This window comes from Syngnathus floridae, chromosome 16, assembly GCF_059516105.1.
Source record: "Syngnathus floridae isolate MCC-2025c chromosome 16, RoL_Sflo_1.0, whole genome shotgun sequence".
Classification (NCBI taxonomy): Eukaryota; Metazoa; Chordata; class Actinopteri; order Syngnathiformes; family Syngnathidae; genus Syngnathus; species Syngnathus floridae.
Genome location: NC_142428.1, coordinates 9746683 through 9773596, shown reverse-complemented (window position 1 = coordinate 9773596; position 26914 = coordinate 9746683). Strand labels below are relative to the sequence as shown.

Genomic DNA, 26914 nt, shown 5'->3' with positions numbered 1-26914 from the left:
ACGACGCATGTGCTGCTGTGGATCCAAATGATGCCACAGAGGTCCGCGAAGGTGACAAATGTTTTCAATTTATGGAGAGAAAAAGGGTTAGAACAGCCCAGATTCTTCATCACAGCTTATCTGTGAGGTTGGAGCGAGGGAAAAAAATCCATAGAAATAATAATCACTTAAAAAAAAAAGTCAAACATTATTCAAAGTTTATAAAGTCAAGGTTGAGTTTGCAACAAGGTAGATAAAGCTGAGTGTTAACCCCCCCCCCCCCCCCCCCCCGCCAGCTTTGCTTTATTCAAATAAAGCTCAAGAGGACGACTTATGTGGCCTTGCAGTGTCCAAATCAAAGAGCCGCCAGCCGGTGTCTAAGTGTTGTCGTTTGTGCGTGATGGATTGTGAGACCGGTGCTGATGAAATATTGAGCAGGTGGGGGAATTTGTGTGTGTGTGTTTGTACGTGTCTACTCTCCAGCCACTGGAGAGAAGACTGTATGTGTCATTTGTCGGCAAGCGGTGATTTTGTGTTTAAGTGGAACAGAATGTTCTCCATGTAAGTCATCGCTTGGCCCAATTCTGCAGCTACAAATGACTTCAGCGGGGAACGCTAGCCGAGATTCATCGAGGGCATCCAAGACCACGCCATGACGCTTTCCACCAAGAGCATTTGGGACACATAGATTTTTTTTTGGTACTCATTAGAACTATTTGGTTCTATCTGCTATTCATTTAGGGTGTACAGTATTGTATATTTTTAGGATCCATTATTTGATCATTTATTTCATTAATTATTCAAATAATTGGGTAAAAATGTTTTCTTGGAGGTTTATTACATAAATCACCCCAAGGTTATTTAGAATTGTTTAATGATTAACCAAAGTGGAAGAGATTTATTTTGTGATGATTGAAAGTTTTGAATTCGTCATGGTCATGACATGGAGTCCCTCACGGGTCACCACTTGAGTCCTTTCTGTTCTGTTTCTATATGTTAGCCTCGGTTCAAATGCTTCAGGAGCTCAATGTGGCCATGATGAGCTGACTTAGCACATTGCAGCTCACCTGATCAGAACAAAGCGATCGAACAAATGACTCCGGTCCTTTATTTCAAAATGATGTACCTGGTCGTAGGGGTAGGGTTACCCTAACGCTAACTCTTTCCTTAATTTATTAATTTCCATGAAATTCAAAATTTCAAGTTGTACTGAATAATGATGTGCAGGAGTCCAGTTTAGAATCTTAGGTGTGTTGGATGACTTTGAATTGAAGTTCTTCCCATGATTGATTTTTGGCTGTCTGGAGAAGCAGCGATCCTCATGTGAATTAGCAGCCGTCAGTCTTAATGGAGCACTTGTGGTGCACCGACATTCGCGCTAAACATGTTTGTCAGGCCGCTAAGCGCTTTTCACAGCAGCTGCCAATTCGCAAGGTATTCTCCACATCCCTGAAACGTCTGGACAGTGGCCAACACAGACCGACGACCCCCCACACACACACACATTCACGCTTCCGGACGACGTTCGCTGAACCCGTGACCTGATTCCCTGCTTTATTGAGCCATGAGTCAGCGCAACACGTTATTAAAAGGCAGGACACGCTCGGTAAAACGAGAATCTGATGAATCTATTCAATCAGCCACACCGTGTGGACGAGTGACAATCCGGAAGAAAGTGGCTTCAAAATTGAGGGCAGCGGCGCAGAACGTGGAGCGACCTTTGAACTGTGAAACTGTGATACCTCTGGACCCATTTGTGGGAAAGCAAAATCAATAGTGTTCGGGAAACGATAATGACGCGATACTTGCCAGATTGCACACGGCTGAATCACTGCAATGCCCCCCGTTGAAGACGATAACAGCGGGGACGTTTGGAGACGTGCGTCCCGACGTCTCGCGGTCTCACAGCTGACGTTTTGATCTTTGCGTGCGATTTGGTGAACGGCGCCGCGCGCCGGCATTTTAGTGCAACAATCGATGAGGGGCTTAATCACTGGCGCTCTAATTAGTTTGTCGCCATTGATCAGCACGGCCGCGTCCGTCCGTCTCGCTTTCTGCCGCCCCTCAATTGCAAGTAGCCAGCTGTCAAATGTTTCCACCTGAGGGATGTTAACGACAACTAATATGACGATCAATCATCTGGCCTACGGAATATATAGCGTAAAAACGAATGAGGACAAATCACAGAAATTAAAATGACACCTTTTTTTTTATCCCAAAAATGTGTGTATCCTTTAAAAAAATAAGTACAGCACTATTCTTCCCCCATTCTCAAAAAACGAGCTCATTAGCTCAGACGTATGACTTAAATGTCCGTACGACATTTTTTTTTTCGGTATGCTCAAGGGCGCCGTGAGGAACAATAATCAAGCTTGTAATAAGTCCCACAAGAATCCATTTTTCCAAATGACAGCTGAAAACGCCACCTTGGCACTCGGAAGGAACCCCCGGGCCGTCATATACGCGTGCACGTGCACTTTTCACGAGAGGTGTTTATTTTCTTTGCTCATATATTTGCGGCATTGCCGCGAGCGCGCCAACTTGAAGCTAATCTCTCTTAACATCACCACCGTTTGAAAATCTTATGCGGCTCGTGGAAAGAAACTCAAGCCATCCATCAAGTTGCCCGCGCCGGTTAAGTCGGGGAAGCCCGCTTTCTCATTTTGACTTTTTCGTATTTGGCCTATATTATACCAATACATTCTTAAATTCAGTACCATTCAGTACTAAATTCGGTACTAATCTTCTGTTACTATTTTTTTTTCTGGCTGTAGCAAGGAGACAAATGCTGCCATAACAAAAAGTGCGAGCACGACAAACGTGTTTTTTCTCGGAGCCTCCAGGCAAAATCCTGATGTTGAACTTGGACTGATTGTCCTCCTCCTTCTTCTTTTTCTTCCTCGCGGCATCTTTTTTTTTCAATTATGCAGACTCTAGCAGGGAATTAGAGTGGTAATCTGGTTCTAATCCCCAAACAAACACATCGATGACCTCCATTTCCAGCCCGGCTCTGCGCCGCCGACTCCTTTCAGCTCTGCTGCTTTCCTTCAGCGTCAGCGCTCAGATGCACTTTCATTGTGATTGTTGTTGTTTTTGTTTTTTTTAATACTTGGAATTTGTTCGACCTGCTGTTGCTGTTTCTGTGAGTGTTTCACACTCAACGACCCCATCCGCCAGATAACAAAAGGAGGTGTCAAAAGCCCTCAATGACTATTTATAAACACAAAATGCAGCAAAGATTTTTCGCTGTAGGATGAAAAATCTGCAGCAACTATTATTGCCTTTGTAGAGGAATCCTTGCATGACGAGGGATTGCGCGATGTCATATATGGCAAGCAGTGAAGTCAAATGTTTTTATACATACCATTTTCGGTTGAAGTAGGAAAATTGTGTAAAATGTAAATAAAAACAAAATACAGCGGAGCCTCGGTTTTCGAACGTCCCGGTTCTCGAACAAATCGGTATTCGAACAAAAAATTCGAGATTTTTTTGCTTCGGATGTCGGACAAAATTCGGTTGTCGAACCTCGCCAGATGAGCAGAGAGGACCCGCATGCCAACTGACTCCGTTCGTTATTACATTCTCGTTACTCTGAGGATTGCATCAACTCTATTCATCCAAAGGAAGCAAGTGGGAGCAGTAAAGCCATCCTAAAACACAAAGACGCCCCTTAAGCAATGCGACAGTGAACGCCTGGCGCGCTGCGGTTGCATGATCGGACTAAATTAAGCTCCCTGCGTACTGAGGTCCACTAAAATTATGGAAAGTCCATTAGGACTTTAAAAATATTTTCTAAATTTTAGTGACCGCTCTGTCATAATAATGCGACCAGCGCGGTGCAGTTGCACGGTCGGCGGCGCGCTACGGTTGCGCATTCGGCGGTGCACTGCAGTTGGGCGATCAGACAAAATTAAACTCCCTGCGCACTGATGTCCACTTAAATTTTGGAAAGTACATCAGGACTTTAAAAATATTGTCTAAATTTCAGCGACGGCTCTGTCACAATAATGCGACCAGCGCGGTCCAGTTGCGCGGTCGACGACGCGCTACGGTTGCGCGTTCGGCGGTGCGCTGCAGTTGCGCGATCGGACAAAAATCCGCAAATGAAAAAATGCTTAAAAAAGGCATTTTCTTGAGGGGGGCGTTTGTGGAACGGATTAAAGTTTTTCCCATTATTTGTAATGGGAAAACATGATTCGTAATTCGAACGATTCACTTCTTGAACAGCCTTCTGGAACGGATTGTGGTCGAAAACTGTGCAATGATTTGAAAATCATTTTCAACCTATATTCAATTGAATACACTACAAAGACAACATATTTAATGCTCAAACTCATAAACTTTATTTTATTTTTCAAATAATAATTAACTTAGAATTTCATGGCTGCAACACGTGCAGTAGAAGTTGGGAAAGGGCATGTTTACCACTTCGTTACGTCACCTTTCCTTTTAAAGTCAAAAGTTAAAGTCCCAATGATTGTCTCACACACACAACTGGGTGCGGTGAAATTTGTCTCTGCATTTAACCCATCCCCGAAGGGAGCAGTGGGCAGCAGTGGTGCCGCGCCCGGGAATCATTTGGTGATCTTAATAACACTCAATAAACATTCTGGAAGAGAGGAGACTAATTCTCTTAGCTTCTCATGTGGAATTCTTTCCCATTCTTGCTTGATGAACCGCTTCGGTTGTTCAACGGTTCAGGGTCTTCCCTGTCGTATTTTATGCGTCATAATGTACCACACATTTTCAATGGGAGACAGGTCTGGACTGCAAGCAGGCCAGGGGAGAACCTGGACTCTTTTACTTCGAAGCCACGCTGTTGTAACACGTGCAGAATGTGGCTTGGCATTTTCTTGCTGAAATGAGTAGCGGCATCCATGAAAAAGACGTCGCTTGGATGGCAGCATAAGTTGCTCCAAAATCTGTATGTACTTTTCAGCATTTATGTTGCCTTCACAGAAAGGTAAGTCACCCATGCCATGGGAACTAATGCACCCCGATACCATCACTTTTGAACTTTGCGTTGATAACAGTCCGGATGGTCCGTTTCCTCTTTGGTCCGGAGGACACGACGTCCAGTGTTTCCAAAAACAATTCGAAAAGTGGACGCATCAGATCACAAAACACTTTGTGCATCAGTCCATTTTACATGAGCTCGGGCCCAGAGAACTCGGCAGCGTTTCTGGATGTTGTTCATAAGCGGCTTTTGCTTTGCATGGTAGAGTTTTACTGATGTAGTGACGGACTGTATTTACTGACAGTGGTTTTCTGAAGTTTTCCTGAGCCCATTTGGTGATGTCCTTTACACACACATCGGTTTTTAAGGCAGTGCCATCTGAGGGATTGAGGGTCACGGTCATTCAGTCTTGGTTTCCGGCCGTGGCACTTTTCACCAGAGAATTTCACCAGATTCTCTGAAGCTTTTGATGATATTATGGACCGTAGATGTTGAAATCCCTAAATTCCTTGCAATTTTGCTTTGAGAAATGTTATTCTTAAACTGTTCAACTATTTTCTCACGCAGTTGTGGACAAAGTGGTGAACCTCATTCTATCCTTGCTTGTGAATGACTGAGCATGTTTGGGGAGACTCCTTTTATACCCAATCATGGTACCCACCTGTTCTCAATTAGCCTGATCACATGTGGGATGTTCCAAATAGGTGTTTGATGAGCTTTTCTCAGTATTTATTGCCACCTTTCCCAACTTCTACTGGACGTGTTGCAGCCATGAAATTCTACGTTAATTATTATATGGCAAAAAACAATTAAGTTTATCGGTTTGAACATTAAATATGTTGTCTTTGTAGTGTATTCATTTGGGTATGGGTTGAGAAGGATTTTCAAATTGTTGTATTTTGTTTTTATTTACATTTTACATAATTTCCCAAATTCATCCAAATCCGGTTTGTAGAAACAAAGACATATGTAAATTTTTTTCATTTTGCAAAATATGTATTTTTTTATTTACAAATGACAACAAAAAAATGTTTATGATAATTCTTTGCTTTGTCTTTTCTCGTCCCATCACTCAATATATACAAATAGAAATACAGCTCGACGTTCCGAACGTGTCCAAGCATGAAGTACAGACAATCTAACGAGACAAACGATGTGTAGAAATCAAATGTCAAGCTCATTAAAAGTGACTAAAGCGCAATGATGGTGTCGCCACTGAAGGTGAGAGAGCCCGTGCGGGGACCACAGCTTGTCTCGACTTGCCTCGCTTTGCTTAATTGACAATTTGTGGTCGGAAAAAGCGAAATAGGGCCCGCTCGCTAACAACACACAATTATCTGGTCAACTGCACAGACGCGCGGGCAAATATTAGCCCAGCAAATTTCACCCTTTCGAGACTCCCCAGACTAAAAGGTTGCTGACCTTGGAGCAGAGCAACGTGTTTGATTGACTGGCTATCCAGACGACAGCATAACAAACGAGCTTCACGCCAGAAGCATAGCGTTAGCATTTGGAGCTAATATTAGCACAGAATAAATTAGGGATAATACAACTCATCATGGCCACGTCTGACAAGGAGCGAAGCCGTCCGGACTAGCTCACATGCTAACGAAGTCTGACAGGTGTCGCAATGCCCTCGCCAGGGACAGACAAGTTGCGTTTTCATGATCATGTGACTGTGCCAAGAATCACGACTCTGCAAAACCAGCTCATCACATGACTCGGGGATACGCACGAGTAGACCCACACACAGGCGTCAAAAACCCGTGCCAAACAAAAGACACAGAAAGTCCTCAGTTTTCTGAAGCAGCGGACATTTTATGGTCATTTTCACCATTTCAAAGGGTCCTTGACATGCGGAGTCATCAGAGATTTTTTTTTTTTAACTCACAAGCCCTTGGAGATGCTCTGTGCAGAGTACGAGAGCAATGCCAAGCGGTGGCTCACACAATGCAACATCAAACTGCGTGTCGGAGGTTACGGTGTACTCGACAAGCGGCCGGCGGCCTGAAGATTTAACCTTCTTTTTTGAGCGCCTTAGGAGAACAGAGGCAAGTGGGCGCTCGTCGGCTTAACTTTCCGCGCTTCAACTGCAGTTCACAAAACAAAAGTTCCCCTTCTCTCCAAAATTGTGACATTGCCGCAAGGCAAACTTTTGATCCGTACATAGGTTGTTGGGATTCCCAATCAGTGGGGTGCACATGGAGCCTCGAGAACAGTCTAGTGGCGGTTGTAACAGTTTTATGTTTTCATTGTTTATCAATTTATTTATTTTTTTATACATATAAGCAATTAAAATGGAATCAACACCGGGGATTGCCAAACTGTAGGATGCTTAAGCACCCTCCAGGTGCACTATTTTTCCCAAGTGTGATTTTTTTTCTCTCCAAATAACAATGCAATTGAAACGGAGAACTCCCAACCCGACATGAGTGCACCCCCGGGGGGTGCGCAAGATTAAAAGTGTAATGGTGGACTGGTATAATTACACTTTTACATTGTGTTGTGCCCAGGAAGGATTTGCTCTTTTTAATTATTTATTTGAAAGGGACAATGCAGGCTCGTGAGCTCTGTTACTACAATGCCTGCGTGAATGTGCCAACGTTAGCATACGACTAATTTCCATTCATAGTGCCTCGGCAGGTAAAATAAAACCCACATGCATAATGTATTTTAAAACAAATCTCTGGATTCATGTTACGGGCTTTTTAAACGTGACACTTTGAAACAGGCCTTCTCAAACTTTTTAGGGCGGAGAGGCGGTAAGCCTCGCTTGTTACCGCGTGTATCTCCAGGCTGTGTGCTTAACATGAAATAATAAACAAGCTAAATAAAATATTACTCCAGTCACCCTGGGCTGGGATGGGTGGAGAGAGAAAAAACGCAACATGTGCGGGGTGGTTGAATTTTGAAGTCAGTAATTATTCATCAGCGCCCAGCGATTGCGGAGAAAAGTCTCGAAATGTTACCTTTTTTTTTTTTTTTTTTTTTAGGGCTTTAAAGTATCCCCAAAACATCTGTGCTTTAATCCTGCATGACCGCGCATATTAGCATTCCAGCATCGACTTGCAAGGTGTGTGTGTGTGTGTGTGTGTGTGTGTGTGTGTTTGTGTGGTTGTGTGTGTGTGAATTTTGGCTGCTTTTTGCAGACGGTGCACCACGCCCGCCCCGTTGGCGCGCCGCTGAGTGCCTGAGTGCTGACAGCTCGTCCTCCGCGAGGAGCTGCCACCTTCTCAGGCGCTTCAACTTAATGTTCAAGCACGTCCATCACACAGTGGACACTTGTGGACTGAGCAAAAAAACAACAATCCGGCCTCGGTTTTACTCTTGCGGACTCCTGGAATGTAACGTTTGGTTGGACGGAGAAGCTCTGATGTTGTGATGATGACGTGTTTGCTCAGCATTCAGACGGATTGCCATTTCTGCTATTTTACTTCTTCGTAATATGATCTCACCATTGCTCAACAAACTCAAATACATACAAAGAACAAAATGTGTGGCTCAGTTAGTACGTGCATTCAATTATTTTTGTTTTTCTATGCTCAAATGTGCATTTTTTTCTATTGATGTTTTGTTGATGTTATTTTGATAAAAAAACGCATTTCATCTTTTGTTTACAATGAAAATTCAATTTGAGCTAAAAGGCCACACTGTCACTAAACATTGAAACGCAATCAAACACCAAATAAGGGCATGTGTGCCATCGGTTTTGGTTTATCTGTGTTCAAACATAAATCGTTTCTTTTGCTGTGTCGATAAAGCAACGATGATCTTTTTTGGGGGCTTTTTCTAAGTGAATGTCAGCTTCGGTAGCATCGCAAAATGAATTCCAGCGCAATCAAAAACCAAAATGTGTGCCTCTGTCAGGTTGTTTGTTTTCGTGGCATTTTTCTCTATTTACACTTATTTTTCTTTGATGTTTTGATACCACAAGTACGTTCAGTTTGAGCTCATTTCACAATTTCGTTCTTAATCGGGGCGACGCCGCTCAACCGATTCCAGCGCATTCACAGAAGCAAACGAGTTCTGCTCTTGTTTTTCATTTCTCTCAGTTCAAACGCACCCAAAAAAATCTTTGATGTCTCGCTGCCTCGAGCATGTTCCTCCGAATTGAAGATGTCATATTCCGAGCCATGTGCCGCCACCTTCAAAATGATTTCCCGCCGCAGTTTTGTTTCCCCATCAGACACAAAGGTAATGACGCCACATACGAAGCCATTCTCTTGTAGCCGTGTGGTAAATGTGTATAAAATTCTACATTGAGCTCCTCCAGCATCGGGGCAAACGCCACGTCAAGGGCACATTGCCGCCGCTTTTATCACCACGTGGCTGCACACGTCTATTACTGTATTACCGCTTGCGTGCCTGTAAAGTGAGCTCACAGCCTACCCGGAGTCGAGCGAGCGGGTAGCTGTTCAGCATGCGCCTCAGCGGCGGCGGGATTTATCGACGGCAAAGGATGTGCTCGCCGAGCAGAAGGCCAGGTCGGGTGCACGTCCTCCGATGGGCCGCCGGCTCTCGTGAGGCTTCTGCTTCAATCGCGCCGGTGAATAATGCAGCCTGGCTGCAGCGTTGCCTTCAGAGGCGGGCGCACCGGGAAACGGCCTTGAGCCGGACAGTTTGCATTCAAAGCGCGGCGTCCGTGAGCAGATGTCAGCCGGGAGACGACGAGAATGACAAAGACAGAACCTTGCGGTAGCGCTCGGATGGCTAACGACTGCCGGGAATATATTGTTATGTACATCCTCATTAAAGCTGCGTTACACTACAAGGACAAACATATTCTTCCGGTTGTTATGATTAGCAGTATTTCTTTTTTTTTGCATTTAATAGCGGCGCCGGCGCTACGTGGATTCCAATTTACCGACAACCCATACTATCGGTCAGTGTGGAATTAGTTGTTGGCAAAAAGAAATACGATGAAATATTTATACATGTGCCCTCATACGCAATTACAGAGGGAAATTTAATTGGTATTATTCTTCATTTATGTTTTTACAACACACGTTCTGGCAAATGGATTCCGACTCGTTCAAAGATGAAATAACGCGCCGGAATACTTGTCGTTTTAGAAATAGTTGTTTCTTACTGCAAGCAGATCAACAAACAATCGTTATTCCGACTGCTCCCGAGTCCAATGCGTACACCTGCATCTTATTTTTCCCCGGCGGGAAAATCCCACCGCATGAACATTGATCGACGTCGGTAGCCCACACGGAGACGCTCATCTAATCTTTGCAATCTAATTGAAGCGGCGAGGGCAGTTGAGAATCGCATCGTACTTGGGTGGGTCGGAACCCCTCGGGGGAAGCAGACGACACGAAAGGGAGGTTTCTCTGAGTTGGCTTGATCCGTAAAGATTAGCGCACAGGCCACCGCGGCGGCCTGGCTTTGATGCTAACTCACTGGGAAAGGTAATCACCTGGGAAAAGGTCCCAATTATCTCTGGGGAGCACACACAGCGCTACCACGGCTCCATTCTCCCTTTAATGGGCCGACTCGGATTGGGAACTTCATTGATGAATACTGGGAGGAAATATTTGCATGCTACCTAAGGAATGCGATGATATGCTGTGACGCATTAGCCAGTGTTATCCTCGTTATTTAATGGCAACAGCTCAGAATTTGCATCTATGGCTACTGAGGAAACTGTTTACCTTTGCTTCTCTCTCCTCACAATATTTAGCCTCTGGTAAATGTCAAACTAAAACAAACTATCTTCCTAACGACAAACTACTAATATCCAATTAACAACTAGTCTTGCTAACAACAAAACAAATGTCCAGGTGGCTGTGTTGAGTAGCGTCGAGCAGGCTCCCGCGGCTGTTAGTAAAATGAAACATGATGATACCTGATGATGCATGTTTCCCTGACAAATCATTACAAGTGTGTACAGCATTGCCTGGTACCGTACGCTGAAGAAGAGAATGGGGCAGCTTCCTTCCTCCTTGGTGGAAGCCAAATGGAAAAGAAAAGAAAAAACTGTTCCCCTGCGGTGGCACTAAACTAAACTAAACGCTGCGATGAGACTTGAAAGCTGGCCGTGAATCAAGTCAACTTCCTTTCACGACGATCATTATTTTGAAGAGTGTTTGTGATTGGATCACAACCGACGCAGCGCAACAATAAACAACAATACAAACAACAATAAACCCTCAAACGTTAGTAGGAAATTCTATTCAGCTAATTACAAACATGGGTATAATTACCTTATGTCGAGGAACAACTGGTGTAAAAGCTATATTTCATCCAACAAGTAAGGTCATAGCTAAAAAGTAATGTGACGCTGACAACTAAGATACAGCTAACAACTAAAAACTGAAAAAAACTAGCAAAAAATTAAAAAATAAACGACTAACCTGAAGCTAACAACTAATGACAAATAAGCTAACAACTAATGACAAATATCGATGTGAAAACTCACATCGGGCAAACAACTCACAACATATAGCTATAAACGAGCTAACAAACATCTAACAATCATCACCTCAAAAAACAGATTTTTAGCTATCCACTTGTGAACGACTAACATCTAGTTAACAACTAACGTTAACATAAGCTAACACTTCAAAATAATGCGAGGCTAACAACTAAAATCTAGAAAAAAACACCTCGCTAACTATTAACAACATAAGTAAAAAGTAACATATAGCCAACAACTAAAGTCTCGCTTAGAACTAACTGCAGCTGACGTGGGGAGGGAGCTGGCAGAGTAGGCGAATCCCAACAGAGGGTCCAATGTGGCCAATTAGTGTAGCTCTATGGAGGAGCCGCACTCCCGCCTGCTAGCTAAAATGCATCAAACCTTGAGCATCCTCATCAAGGTAATCACGTCCACTTGGCAGCCTCCTTCTAGCCCCACTGGAAGCCCCCCTGGTAGCACCCTCAATAATCATCCTTTAAAATGAAGCCTGTCAAATAAAAAGGAACACAGTTACGTCAGCGGCCCTGGATTCACGTTAGTATGGAGACCGTCCAATGGAATGAATGAAATCTTAGCTACTAAGTTTAGTTTGTTCAAGTTTTCTTTCCAAGTGCCGGTGCTGCTGTCAATCAAACTGTCAGTGTTTTATTCTTCCTTTTCACTGCTTTGTTATTGTCTGGCGGCTAGTGAGCGACGGGCAACAGCGACCGTTTGGGATGTCGGTGGCCCACTTTCTGTCCTGGACTGATGAATATGCCGAGTGCTTGCCGCAACATTCCCATGCTACGCTACGTAAGTCATGAAAAGTGTGTATGCGTCTATGTGAGTGTCATTCCCGTCTGTCCGTCTGTCTGTCTTCTCTCGTCTGTCTTTTCCCATCTGGTGCTGCCTCCTCTCTTCCCTCATCAACATGCCAGACTGATTATTTTTATTCTCTGCCCCCGGGTGTTTTTGTCTGCAACTACTTGACAAAAAAACAAAAAGAAAAACAAAAACAAGTGCATAAACAGGTCACCAAGAGATCCATTTGCTTTTATTTCAGACAAAACTACAAGAATTCTCGTCGGTATAACAGAAAGTGCCATCTTTGTCCTGAATGCGCTGTGTCCGGAGAGATTAACGTAAATTTTTCAACCAGAGAGGAAATTCTACTTGAGTCAGGGATAAGTTGGCTAGCCACCTTCATTGACAGTTAGGAGTAAGTCGTTAGCTACTCGTTAGTTAGTTGCTATCTAGATTGGTTGGGCTAGATATTAGCTATTAGTTGTTTGTTAACTGTTGGTGGTAAAATCGATATGAGCTTGGATTGAATTGTTTTTTCACTAGATTTTAGCTGTTAGCTACACTATAGTTGGTAGTAAGACAGATGTTTAGTTGGCATGTTAATTGTTAGCCATAGCCTTAGATCAAGGTGACAACCGAAATTCTAACATGGAATTTTATGGCCGTCGTGCATCAAAGAGGACACATTTGTGGTTTTTAATCATGAAAGACAGGTCCTCAGGTCCACAAAGGGAACATGTCTGTGGTTTTTAATCATGAATGACAGGTCCTTGTGGGGGAAAGTGCTATTGTTGTCAGATTTTTTTTCTCTCCACCTAAGCGATCGTCAGACCTCCCAGCTGCAACAAGGACGCCAAGTGATCTGTCGCGTCCGCATCTTAATGTTGAAAAAGACATAAATAGAAAAGGAATTAACTGAAGTCATGGTGGGTGGCTCGGTGGCGCACTGGCTAGCACGTCCACCTCACAGTTACAAGGGTGTGGGTTCAATTCCACCTCCGGACCTCCCTGTGTGGAGTTTGCATGTGTCTGCATGGGTTTTTTCCGGGCATTCCGGTTACCTCCCACATCCCAAAAATATGCTTGGTAGGCCGATTGAGCACTCCAAATTGCCCCGAGGTGATTGGCTGGCAACGGGTTGAGGATGTCCCCTGCCAACTGCCCGATGACTGCTGGGATAGAATCCAGCACGCCCATGACCCCCGTGGGGACAAGTGGTATCGAAAATGGATGAAGTCAAGGTTGTTTGCATTTCTTTTTAACGACATCCCGTTAAGACATTTTTATATCGGTGGAGACCTTTTTTTAAACGAAGCACAACACACCAGCTTGTAAATTGTCAGTAGCACACATCTTATTCTTTGGCCTTCCTCTCAGTGTGATACTCGTCATTATTTTATTGTTTTGCTGTTTACTGTTTTATGTTATTTATTGTTTCAACTGTCTTTGTTTTATATGTCAGATTTTTTCTTTAGGTAGCGGATCCAGCTGATGTCTATCCAACAGCTAATATCTAGCTAATATCGAATGCATATAATATAACTGTCTCAAATGTCGAGCTAACTAAAAACTGTTAGCTATAGGTAACAACTGATACATGCTAAAATCAATTCATTGACTAGCATATGTTGAGCTAAGAGTGTCTAACTAACAGTTAATGTCAAGCGATGCGAACTTGACATCAGGTTTGCTTTAGCATCCTGAGCATTAAAGATATTTGCCATTTTTGTGACGCTAAGTTAAGCTAACATGCTTCAAAGGCCTCAAAACAGACTCACAACAAGCAGATAAAAACATTTCTGACTCTTTGAACTTGGCGTGGGTGCGCACATACTCGTTCGTGTGTGTGAGAATAAGCAGCACAGCGACTTCAAAGGCGCTACTCGTTGGCTAACACACTTAAGGCGGAGATTTAGTCACGTTGCAGCTAAGTGAAAGCAGTAAAGTGTCGACGCGGAGGGTTTCATGGCGTCGCCGGCGTTGTCGTCGTCTGGGAGGTTTGACACGTGTCATCCCTTGCCAGGTAAATATGCAAATGAGCGCCTTCCAGTGGCCAGGATTACTCACGGAAAGCTTTGCTGCGGCTTGATCCCTGACAACTTACATAAAAACATTTAGGAAACTAAAACAGGCACCATGGCTCACTCAGTTTGTGATCACCTCTCGTTTCCCTTCTAAGGAATGATGTAGAACTCCTGCACTCTATCCATCTACTGCGCTACCCATTGTCCAATTACGACCTACCGTTCTAGCCATGTGCCTACAGCATCTACCTACCCTCCATTTATCCATTTGACTTTGTAGCTCCCTCGTCATCTGTCAGCCTACCTATCTTTTCTATCTACCTAGCAGGCCATCCATTTCATCATATACCCAACGACCTAACCACCTATATATCCGTCTCTCACCTATCTTTCTACTTATCTCGCCACTGACATACCCATCTATCTCGGACCTATCCATGTATCCTTTTATCTAACCACCTACTCTCCATCTACGATCTAACCTTCTACTGACTATTTGTCTGCCACTAACCCACCTATCCATCTCCCTACCTATCTACTATTTTTCTATCTAATATCTACTGTATGGACCAGTGACGTGCGGTGAGGTTCATGACTGGGGAAGCACTGACGTCCCCCCAAGGTAAAATTTGTCCAGCACCTAACTGTGTCACAAAAAAGGTTGGGGAATGCTGCTCTAGTGTGGCTTATTCATTATTTAATTTGAACTATTTTAATTAAAATCTCATATCAGCAGTCTTCACACATAAAAACACTCAATAAAGCACATGGAATCAAAAACTTGGTTTCAATCGTGCGTACCACTTCGTTCCCAAGTCCCGTTGTCTGAATCAAACCTTTTAACACCGGAGTTGCTCTTCCTTTACGATGACCTCCTGCTTCGACCGAAAAACCATGGTTGAAAATCGTTTGGATATGTAATCCTCCATTGTAAAACAAAATGTAAAAAAAAAAAAAAAAAAAAAAAAAGAATGTAAAACAAAATAAATGGACGACTGCTCCTCAGTTGTTCACTATAAATTTGAACTGAAGATCTCTTATTCTACAGGTAGGCGCGTGAAGCATGCCGGGATCACTAGCACCCCCTGCCATAAGGCTAGAGAACCTTTTTTCGTAGCCTCCGTAAGGTATCTTTTCAAAGCCGTTTTGTTCATCTAAAGAAACACGACGTTACAGACAGATGACAAAAAACACAAGATATTATATACCTCAGCTTAACTACAGAAATTAGTTAACATAGCCACAGTGTTTGAACACTTAAACAGGGACATAAAGACAGAGAGCAGTTCTGTCTAACTGCATAGCCTGTCAACATAGGGAGCCGTGTGATTCCGCAATCCTCAGAGGAGGCTAGACAGGAAGTAGGCTCCTCCGAGCGAATCATCTTCGATTTTAAAATAACTATAAAAATTCAGTGATTTTGGTTCAAAATGATACAAAACTATTGAAATTAAAAGGAAAATGACTATAGTAAAAACAATTGATTTTTTTCCCCTTTTCATAATGGCAGGGGAGGCATAGCCTCCCTTACTTCCTCTGACCGCACATCCCTGGTATGGACTCATCCAGCCATTTATACGTACCACCTATCATCCATCCATCCATCCATCCATCCATCCATCCATCCATCCATCCATCCATCCATCCATCCATCCATCCATCCATCCATCCATCCATCCATCCATCCATCCATCCATCCATCCATCCCTTATCTACCTATCTAGTATTTACTGTACCCACCTGTGATCTATGTACTTGCCAACTATCTAGCCATCTAATCTTTGAAATCATTCTAAATACTTGGTCTCTCTGGTCACAGCAATAATAATCATTGTAAAGTAATGTCAATAAAGTTCTAATTACATAACTTACAATGTCTATCAAAACAGAAGTGTAGCAACGTGAGAGCACTATATGTCCACCTGCTGCGTGAGAGCTGACAAGCCGGGAACACACAAACCCCAAAACACACACACGGACACCCGCGGATGCACACAAGCGCAAATGATTTATCTGTGGTGATTATTGTGACGCAATTGGAACTGGTCTACCAGGGTCAAAAATTGGATGGCGCCCTGCTGTGCTCACATTGCACTACTCAGTCAATGGACAAAAGTCTTGGGACACCTACACATACGTACCACTTTATGAAAAGATAGAAAGATTGAGTTTGAGATCACTTTTTGGATGAACGGAAGGTAGGTAAATGTGTGTGACATAGTAAACAAGCAAGTAAAATGTACAAGTGTTTCCAGTTAAAATGTGAAAAACCTGCTCAGTGAGAGAAAAGCTTTTGGTTTTCATTCTAAGAACTTCCCGCTGCTTCGGCTCCCCCCCCCAACACTCACTCACTAACTCACCTCCCTCCATCTCCCCAGAGGAGTTGGAGGTGGAGTGAGCAGGCAAGGATGTGAAGAAGGAGTGAGATCTTTTCACCTTGAAAAGACATCTTGATCAATGTTTCATTGTCATCTCTGCGCCGCCGCAGAACCGCTGCAGACCAAACCTGCTCGTGAGGCACTGCGGCTCAAACGACACATGCTTTCGTAGCCACACCTTCAGAATGAACATCAAGACATGTTTGGCTACTCGGTAGGTAGGTCAGTCAACCGAGATAAATAGGGAGATGGCTTGGTGGGTAGATCTCAGTAAAATGTTGTATCAGTCAGTCGATATTGTAGGTAGCTACTGATATTGGACAAGTGGTTAAGTAGTTGGCTAACTAACAAGATGAAAGGTAGGAGGTAGCTTGGTTTTAAATAAACAGCATTGTAATTGGACAGTGCGTCTCAACCCAGCAGGTCATCAGAAAACATCTTCACATGTGCAGAGCATGCACTAACACAGCTGCATTCTAAAAAAAAAAATAAGCGGGATTCAGGCATGAATAATTAACATCGTTGATCTTGTGAAGATTTCCCAGCAGGTCCGATCCGTCTTTTTGTTTCCCGAGTTCTGTCCGTTCAACGTCAGCAACAAACCAGATTCCACCAGGGCTAATTATGGTGATGGCCGGAAAACCGACCCGCACATGGCGGGATATTAAAACCGCAACGGTGGCGCATTATATAGGTGACGCTTCATTGATTTTTACGGCGCAATATATACACGGACCATTACTTAGCCGGTATTAGAGCACACTGCGCTCCCTTCAAAAGCATCTGTCTCTTTGCGCTCGGATAGATAGGTAGCTGTGGAGGTGGCTAGCTTGCAAGGTAGAGGTTGATAGGTAATTGGATAGACTACTAGCTAGGTAGATGAACGCAGGTAAGACGATCGATGGGCAGAGAAGATAGATGGGTGGTAGGTAGGCCGGTCGATGTGTACAGCCGTTGACTCGATGGTAGATTAGCTTGCTAGCTTGCCAGATGTGTGCTATTAGCGTGCACTGCTGTCTCCTCAAAAGCATCTGTCCATTTGCAGGAGTCCACTTTTCTCCCTCCACTTTATCCCTCCTCAAGAACTCGCAGCTATTTTCCCCCCTCCGGTAGGTTTACAGCTCAGCGGGCTCGCTAACGAGAGACAAAGGCGTCAGTCGGCCAAGCGACGGACGAGGGGAGCTAAGCCGAGCGTGCCGGCGCCCGAACGAGTCTGACTGGCGGGATTTAGGAGGCAATCTCGGTGGGACGCTACCCGGAGAGCGCGGGAATTGCGGAACATCGTCGGGGTCCACCTTGAACAAGGTGATCCCCGTACATCTTGATTTGTTCGAGTGCTCAGGGAATATATCAAAGGTGTGAAAGGGCCAACACAGCTGCCGTTATTGTCAGGCTGCTGATTCCACCTCGGATGCCATAAAATTTGACTTCAAGCTCCTCTCTGTGTCCTTTCACATGAAATAGTGACACAGGAACAATGGTGGACCACGACGATATCACACTTCTTACCTTTATAAACACCAATAAAGGGCATTCAAAGTTTATTCCGATTGACAAATATAAACAATGACATCAGTGAAAGCGTGATGGGATTTCACTCGTCTCAACAAGGTGAAGCGTGTCACTTTGTTGTTGGCTTGGTGTAACCTCCCCAATCTTATCGAAGGGGATGCACAAAGTCTCGGAGGCTTTGATCCAATCTGCTGCTTAAAAGATTGGCATGTTCTTAGTTGGTTCTGCTTGCTGATCAAGTTCAGAGCAGCCTGGAAGGACGTGATCGATGCCTGGCCCGACGGATCACCCTGGACTTCCTCATCGCTCTTTTAGGACCACTGGTGTTTGCCACGGGTCGTCAGGCGGATCTGAGGTGAAAACTCTCGGGAAGCGCATTTGACCAAGGAAGACCAAGAAAGCTGGAAAGTCAAGGGTCGACTTCAATGCCCATTCCGTCTTCTTGACATCGGTGACACGGGAGGAAAGGACCGCAAAGTTGCAAAATTAACTAATTGAATTTTACACCCGTGAAAATTTGTGGCTCCGCTTCATTCCAGTCAATACCTTTCACACAGAACTTCAAACAGCTTTTAGGGGCTACACAGCCACCACCAGACCTTTGCTGTTGGACTTGAAATGTTGCGCTGCACTTTTAATTTGTCTTACAGAGTGCCGTTAATTGGCCGCTCATGAAAGCGCGCCGTCGCTGTTCCGCGCATCGGCTAAATGAGGCGTCGATATTACCATCAAGTGTCTCTCTGCCAGAAAGCATCTGGCTGCGCTCGCTCGGTGCATTGACCCACACGTCAGCGGGCGGCTGCCGAAGAAGACGAAGGTGGTGCCCGAGGAGATTTTAATTGGACTTTATGCCTTCCACAATTGTGTTTACATGCCTTTTTCTTCTGGCTAAGCTTCGTTAGTGAGAAAGGGGTAATCTCTCCGTCTTGTTGAGAAAGTTCCGCCTGTTTAATGAATCGGATGTCAATTGAAAGTTCAGGTGTCACACGGCACTTGACTCCAGAGCCAATGTCAGCGCACTAATAACGCTCGTCGCTCGCTTTGGATCTGAGCTCAAGAAGAAGCGCGGCGCTGGAACAAAAAAAGAGCTTGGCGCCAAGGATTTAGGGGCTTAGTAAAAAAGGGAGATGATCCGAGCGGCTCCAGTAAGAAGGGGTTGCCGCCCGTCTTAGCGTCGGCTTAAGTGAAGAGACGCCAAAGCCAGCGTATCGTTACGCGCCGGCCGCGTCGGTCTTAAGGTGGTGCTCAACGGCATGGACAGCAAGAGCCTTTCGCATTACGATGAACAGACCTTTCCCTGAGGAACGCCATTCAGAATTGTCTGATAAAAGGTATTGATTAGGTTCAAGTCAAGCCCATGAGCTTTCATGAAACCCGTTGTAGAGGTTTTTCCTTACACGCTGCCATTTTGTTTGCGACTGCGGACGCATCACTCACCGGCGATCGGCGGCTGAGGCGAGATCAAAGAAAGTCTTTTTTTTTTTTTTTATCACCCCTAGTCAAATTGCCAAACACGAGATGAAGGACCCCATAAAGGCGTCGTATTCGTATCACCAGCTGAATTCATGAGCAACTATCGTGACGGTAACCATGGGGGGGAGGGGGGTAAAAAGACCAAATGAGGGATTCGTTGTGCAAGAATGACAATTATCCTTGAGAGGGATGCCAGGAAAGGAGCGGGAAAACATCAAAAGGCGCAACGCTGAATAGGATTTGCAGCCGCAACGCAATATGACAGAAATGACAGGCGGTGAGGAATTAAATCCCGCCAACATGGGGAGGCCCATTTTCTCTTCTGCGTCAAGGCGGGGGGGGTTAAGCATTTTGAGGATTCGGATGGACGATCGGAGGTGGATTGATCAGCTTCGTAGCGATCTCGTGGCCCCTTTGGAAATGGCACGCTGCACATGATTAGTGGTTTGAAGGAACGAGAACCTGACCTGATTCTAGATTCTTCCTGCAGAGGGGGGACGTGTTCAAGGTCTGATCGGGACACCTCACACTCGCCTCACTTATCAAGGAAGACCTGTTTTAATGTGGCCTGGCCTGAATACTACCAAAATAGATTTGTACCTCCTTTCAACGCCTAATTTCCTTCTGTCCTTTGTCTTACATTTAAAACAGACCGAGAAGTTTTTCTGCAATTTGAAACAGTCCCCATGTGTTTTCATTAAAACAAAAAGTCTTTCTTGAAAATACCCAAGAGATCAAGATTTAAATCTCACGTTTTAATACAATTAGACCTTTTGCATACCAATAGTTTGGTCTCTGTCTTTTATCTTTTTTAATCTGCTTCTTTCTGAAAATGTATCTTGGAGTGAGTCTACTATTCCAAAACAACAACAAAAATAGCCATACCTGCATTTGGATCGTAGGCTGGCTGACTTTCAAGCACTGTTCCAAAAAGTAAAACTATTCATTCGCTCATAACACTCGCCAAGCTGCCAAATTTTGTCAATTGGTGGGAGTAGATCTGTCCATGCATGTTCGCTTAGGCAAAACTCCATCGAGGCATATTTGACGATCTCCGACTACAAAAGATTTTATACAGCGTGGAGAAGATGATCCAGGCTCACACAACACAAGCGTTTATGACACCACTGCGGCTAATACTTTTTCAGACTTGTTGCTATGAGACGCCGGACATTGGAAGTACAAGTTGAGCCTTGAAGCCTCACCAGTTACGTCCATTCACACGCAAAAATTTTCCCACGCGCGTACTGTACTTAACTGCAACCTTTTTGGAATCTCACAATCAGCCGGCAGCCTTTTGGTGACAAAGTTAAATGCGGGGCTCTGCCAGTAAATGCCGTATCCTTTAGCAAGGGCAGCCTCATTCTTTCGACGACATAATTGTCCTTGGATAAAAGCCGGTGGAAAATGACAGGGTTTTACAGCAGCTGAGCCAAAAAAAAAAAAAAAAAAACGAAAAAAAATGTAATTCCCGTACCGCCGTTGTCACTGCTGCACTTTGATTCACTCACTCTGCCGCACGTGTTTTTCTCCATATCGGGCCGTCATTTTGGACGTAATTGCCGATGTTCTTGCTTTGCCCGAAGGAGATAGGCATGCACAGCACAAGGCGTCATCTGGATGCACAGAAAGAAACATCTTTTTTTTGTTTGTTTACACTGAGTCATTATGTATAAAAAAAAGTAAAATACAAAGCTAACATTTTACGTCACGATTCAGCGTTAGCTAATATGCTAGTAATTTATGAATAGACATACATACATGCATGTTCATTGTCATAGTTTTGATAATTCCGCCAGCAAAGCCTGTTTGACTTTGTTACATAAAATGTGTTGGTTTTGTCACTAAGCACCAAAAAGTCTCAAGAAGCCACTCTAGTAAGTCAGCCATTTTGATTTGGAGCAGCAATTTGGGGGTAATTTTGTGCCCATTTTCAGCTGCCTTTTGAACGCCACCTCGACATTTTGCTGCAGCTCTATTGATGGTGAGATTACGCGGACACGCGACAGGGATGATTGATGATTGCTAGCTCAGACCAGCTTTTCTTTTGGACCTTGTCGCTTTTATACATCACGATTGGTACACCTTACTTATGCTGAGCCCCTAACCTGCAGAGATAAATTGATCCCAAAGGTCCCAAAACAGTTTAACACGCTAGGCTCTCAGCTGCCCCCACCTTTGGAAAGCTTTTTGTCACCAACAAATCAATGCGCTCTGACCGTCAATTGGGACATAACAGTTGTTGTTTTAAGGCCTGCATTTTACTCTCAGCATGCTTCGGTTCACAGCAGAGGATAATGAATCAAATTATGCCCAAAAGGACATGTGCTGATTGATTTATGACTCATCTCACCATCAGTGACCAAAGATCTACGACCCCCCTGCCACCACATAAAAAAGATCAAACAGAAAAACAATGTAGACCATAAATCCCTCCATCCCAAAGCGGAGTAACATTAAAGAGAAACATGATGTAGTCTGCCCTAATCAGGCAGGTGTTTGTTGGTTGATTCAAGACGCCCTTACCAAAACAACTTACAGGACGGGCAGATTCTTGTATGACCCCGCCCCCCAAAAAACATCCCAAGATCAAAGCCTATGGCCCCAAAAAATGCATAGATAGATAAGCCATATACATTTGGTTGTTTTGAATCATTACCATAGAGAAGAATGTACTAATGGATTTAGGACCCTTTCCAATACAATAGCCAAAGATCAAAGGACAAAATATTTTGTAATGTTATTTTCTTGTACTTTTGTTGCAGCATCACTTTCTGACATAACGCACATGTACGTAAGCGTGAGATTCAGCTGCTAAGGTGCGGACCGACAAACGCACGCACACAAATGGGCAAACACACACACACACACACACACACACACACTGTTGTGTTTGTTTGTGTATATATATAAATATATATATATATATATATATATATATGTATATATATATATATATATATATATATATATATATATAGCGTTTGTCATAAATCTTAATGACGCAAACACACAGCACATCCACTAAGACATGGACACACCTACGTAAGCGCAACATACGAATACAGACGCGCCTGACAACATGCCTCGCACGCACACGCACTGACATGATCAGTACAACATCGTGTTGTTGGGCATGGAAAGATTGTTGTGTCTTAATTATGCAAACACACATACACACCATTGGCAAGCACAGACAAATGTGTGGGTGGTGCGTTCCTACATGCACACACACTTGCATTAACCAACTGTGTGTGCTTTCTTAATCGTGTTTGTTGCATTACACAAACACACAAACAGGTTGAATACAACATTGCATCGTTATCCATGTGTGTCCTCATAATGCCAACAGGCGCGCACACACACACACGCACACACGCACACACACACACACACACACACACACACACACACACACACACTCTTATACACTCTAAAATCTTGATCTTTGTTTGACAATAGTGTGTAACTGCACATACACACACACACACACACACATTCGCACTCGCCATGTCTCAATCTGCGTGCGCGCGTGCGTTTTCATGCACATGTTTTGTTGTCACCAAAGGCCAAACATGAGCGCACACGTGCACTTCTCCACTAACGCACACGCCTACACGCAGTGTCCGCTGCAAAGGTGCGCGCACGCGCTTCTTCACTGTCTCGCTCAACTTGCATCAGGTGCGCGTGCGAGCCCGTCTACCAAATCTACAACTTCACGCTGCTCCTCGATTGTGTCCGCGCGCAACTTTTAACGTGATAATTTCTCCACGAGTTTTTTCCCCCTCTCATTTTAGCCAACTTACCGAGCAGGGCGAGGAGGAGCTGCAGGGGTCCGAGAAAGAGAGGGAGGAGGAGGAGGTCCATGATGGTATGCGTGGAACGATGTGAAGCTAAAAAGCGGCGGAGGAGGTAAATCCACGTAAGTGCAACAGCAGCAGCGGCGGCGGGAGGAGGAGGAGGAGGACAGCAGCCGTGGAGGAGGGGAGCATCGTGGGGATTTCAACTAACTTTGGACAAAGGGGCAAAAACGCACCAAAAGGCACAAAAACCAACAAAAAGCTCGCGAATGCGCCTGGCTTTAAATGGTTTCCTTCAGCATCCCTGCAAATTCCTCAACTGAATTCCTTTGCTTTGCTTTCCCCGCCACCTGCGTGCGCCGCTCCGCGTGGAAACTGCGGATGATTCACTGGCGCGCGCGCGTGCCTCTGCGCGCTCCCGCCGCGCCTCTTCGACGCGTTCGCTCTTTTTTTTCTTTTTTTTGGGGGGGGGAGGGAGGGGTGCTCGCCTGGACGGGATGCTCTGGCCCGGTCAGTTCGCAGAATGCAATCTGAGTGGAATCGATAGTCTATTTCGGGTTGATGGCGTCATAAAAGGAGCCGAGGCGGCGTGAAGTATGGGTGGGCAAGGCAAGGAGATTTTTCAGAAAACTTTATTGACAAAGGAAAAGCAACAACAAATAATTGGACAGGTGCGCCTATGATTGACATTTTTCTCATCAGTAGAACACAGCCCACAAACACGATTTGACTAGATAGTTTGATTTACACAATGAGTCATTTTCAAAGAACAGATAGGGTTTCAAATTAAGGTTCTAAGACAGGGAGAGAAGTATAAAACCAAGGTTAGGATTCAAGACTTATTAGCTGAAATCAAGGTTTTGATGGTTAGGCTTTCAAATGACACTTTCGAGTCTGAGTCAACATTTCAAATTTAAGTCCAGATAAGAGTTTTGCCCTGCACGAACCCCGCAGGCCTTCTGCCTCTCATTCCATACCTCACAGAGGCAGTTTCAAGCCGAACGGTTAGCCAGACCAAGACATAGGGGGGGGGGGGGGGGTCACAGCATCGAGCGGAAAATGAGTTAGCGCTGAGATGATGGACCCTGACATTGTCCAATGACATTTGCCGGCTGACAGGACGCATCATCCTCCATCGGAATTGCGCCTCGATCTTGATCCTTTCAAACGTAAGATTTCAACTTGGAGTTAGGGTTTTAAAACCTTGCCTTGAGGTTTCAAATGAGGGCTTCCAGCTTGGATTAGACTTGCAGAGTCTAGTCAAAGTCTTCCTGGCATGCAGCACCAGAGCCAATTTAGGGTCTGCCTGTGGTTGAGAAAATGTATGTGTTCATTTATAGCGCATTTGTGTGTCAATTCCTCAAATATGAACTTTGGTCCTCTGGTAGTGGTCCTTCGTCACATTCGAAAAGGTTGCTTAGAGGAAATGAATTGCAGGACAGCGGCCTAATAAAAAGAATAATCAGCTGGTTGACGGGCATCGGGAGAACATGGGCTCCAAACGCCGCCATCGCTCCTTCCCTCCTTCCCTCCTTCCCTCCTTCCCTCCTTCCTCCAACAGGCTCATTAGCACAGCACCGCCGCCGCCTCTGTGCTACGACGCATTTATAATTCAGCATCTTTGTGGCCTATTTACTGTGCCGGAACGGCAGACTTTAGCCAAACTGGCGTCTTTACATGTTAACTTAGTGCTTGCTTCAAGGAGAATTTGATATCCGGCCAGGCTTTACTCTCGTTCAAGCTTTCCTGGGTCAGGACCTTGCTACATTTTTCACTGCGTTTACTTGCAGGCTGCCTGTCGCTGGGACGAGTTTGCCTTTGAAAAGACCCTGGGGAATTTTCAAACTGACCATAAAATGGCAGCTTCAAACCAAAATTGACGAGCTTCCTTTGTTTTTCAAGCGTGACATTTTGAGACTAATCGGGCAGTTTTCCAAAAATGAGATGCCGGTATAGTTCCAAGTTTTGTTTTTTAAAGGACCCTTGGAAAATGATCATAAAGCAGTTAATTCATACCAAAATTGCTAACTTACTATGTCTTTTCAGGCATGGGTTTCTTGGATTCTACAAGTTTCATATTTCTAAGTCAAACTGGCTTTAGGGGTTGAATTTGTCAAAAATGAAAGAGCCGATTTGAAGGACCCAGAAAAAAAAAGGGGCTGACTTCCTGTGTCTTTTTTGTCATTCATGACCTACTAAATGTCATCAAACCGGCCGCAATGGACTTTTTTGATTTTTTTTTAATATGGAGGGTTCTTAAAACCGAGTTGAGTCAACTTTTGTATTAAAACACTTTTTGGGTTTCATGTAAAACACGTATATCACTTCCACACACTGCGATTAACTGCTGTGTGTGTGACTCAACAAGTGTACTTTGTGTTTGTGTATTTTGTGTGTGAGAGTGTATGTGTGTGTCTGTGCGTGCACGCCTGGGTAAATAACAAGCGAGGAGATTAGCGCTGAGACGGATGCGCTGCCGCTGTTTGTCGCGCACACACTTCAGTGGCAAATTCGCCTGCTAAGCGGCTGATTTGAAAACGAGCAAATTTGCTCAACAAATGAATCCCAAAATTGAATTTTGAGGCAGGTGGGCGGGCGGGCAAGTTAAGACGCCAACGCTGAGCTGCTGGATAGAAGCTTGGCCGAGCACGTGGGAGCAGATTACCGGCATTGTCGAGTCCAAATGAAAAGTCGCCAGTGAAGCAGGTGTGCCAACGAGAACGCAGCGGCAATAATACGAGTCAATTCAATCTTTGGTGTCCCTTTTTTACAGCTATTCCTCAAAATCATTATCATTGACTGGAATTAGGCCAAAAAATTGATCCCTCAACCCAAAATGGGCCCCTCAAATGAGTCGGTTAATCAGCCAAAAAAGAACTGCTTCATTACAAAACGGCTGACTTTTTTGTGTATCCTGTGACATGGCCGCCCAATTTTGCTTTGATCGGTGTCAGGAGTTCATCTCTTTTTGTTAATATTCCAGAAGCACATCTTCAAAATGATCATTTATCTTGATGCTATGCCCGCGCTAGCTGCATAGCTATCAATTTTACATCACCCATAGAAAAACTGCTGTTGACTGATTTGGGGGGCAAATTCCTTCAAAAGATGATCAATTGTCAGAGACCAAGACTTGGAACGCATCCCGCAAGTTTTCAGTGACATCCCGGAGCCGTCATTTTTCATTTTCCCCCGTCTGCACTGGAGCAGAAAGGCGTCCCTGAAGGATGTGACGCTGGCATAATTATTTCTCCTCACTGATTAGAAAAGCGTCCAAGTGACAGTTAATTGAATCAACCTTCGTTCTGTCGCATGAAGAACAGCTGCAACACAAAGATGGTCGCAAACATAAGTTTGACGGAAGTTTTTTGGTGGAGCCACCCCCCCCTCACAAAAAAAAGTTATTTGCTGAGTAAAGAAGACAGTTAAAAAATAAAAACTTCTAAAGAAAAACAAAAGACCTTTTTTGATTGGTTCAGCCAGAGGACGACCAGATTGGTAAATAAAAGGATTAGCCTGTTTTGAGGGGGCGGTCCTGTTTGGCCTAAGCGAACAACTGTTCATCTCGGACGGCGAGCGGACAA

The 26914-nt window shown here is 44.4% G+C and overlaps 1 protein-coding gene and 2 long non-coding RNA genes across 4 annotated transcripts in view; 2 read left to right on the top strand and 1 right to left on the bottom strand.

Moving 5' to 3' along the window:
- Positions 1 to 23940, bottom strand: part of gfra4a (GDNF family receptor alpha 4a) — a 42246-nt gene extending 18306 nt beyond the window's left edge. Inside the window, exons 1-2 of one of the 2 annotated variants that reach the window (XM_088400513.1) lie at positions 23337 to 23940; positions 21008 to 21146 (exon numbers count right to left, since the gene is read on the bottom strand). In XM_088400513.1, the coding sequence (XP_088256639.1) occupies positions 21008 to 21065 (58 nt within the window). In that variant the 5' untranslated portion in view covers positions 21066 to 21146; positions 23337 to 23940. The remainder of the gene's footprint in view (positions 1 to 21007; positions 21147 to 23336) is intronic. The other variant, XM_088400512.1, reaches the window with a different exon arrangement.
- On the top strand, positions 6081 to 8498 carry LOC148385618 (uncharacterized). Its single transcript, XR_015863418.1, has 3 exons — positions 6081 to 6157; positions 7930 to 8009; positions 8086 to 8498. It is a non-coding gene; the product is annotated as an uncharacterized LOC148385618 (long non-coding RNA).
- On the top strand, positions 8929 to 23796 carry LOC148385617 (uncharacterized). The gene is made up of 3 exons (XR_015863417.1): positions 8929 to 9130; positions 12048 to 12152; positions 23328 to 23796. It is a non-coding gene; the product is annotated as an uncharacterized LOC148385617 (long non-coding RNA).
- Positions 23941 to 26914: the final 2974 nt, after the last annotated feature.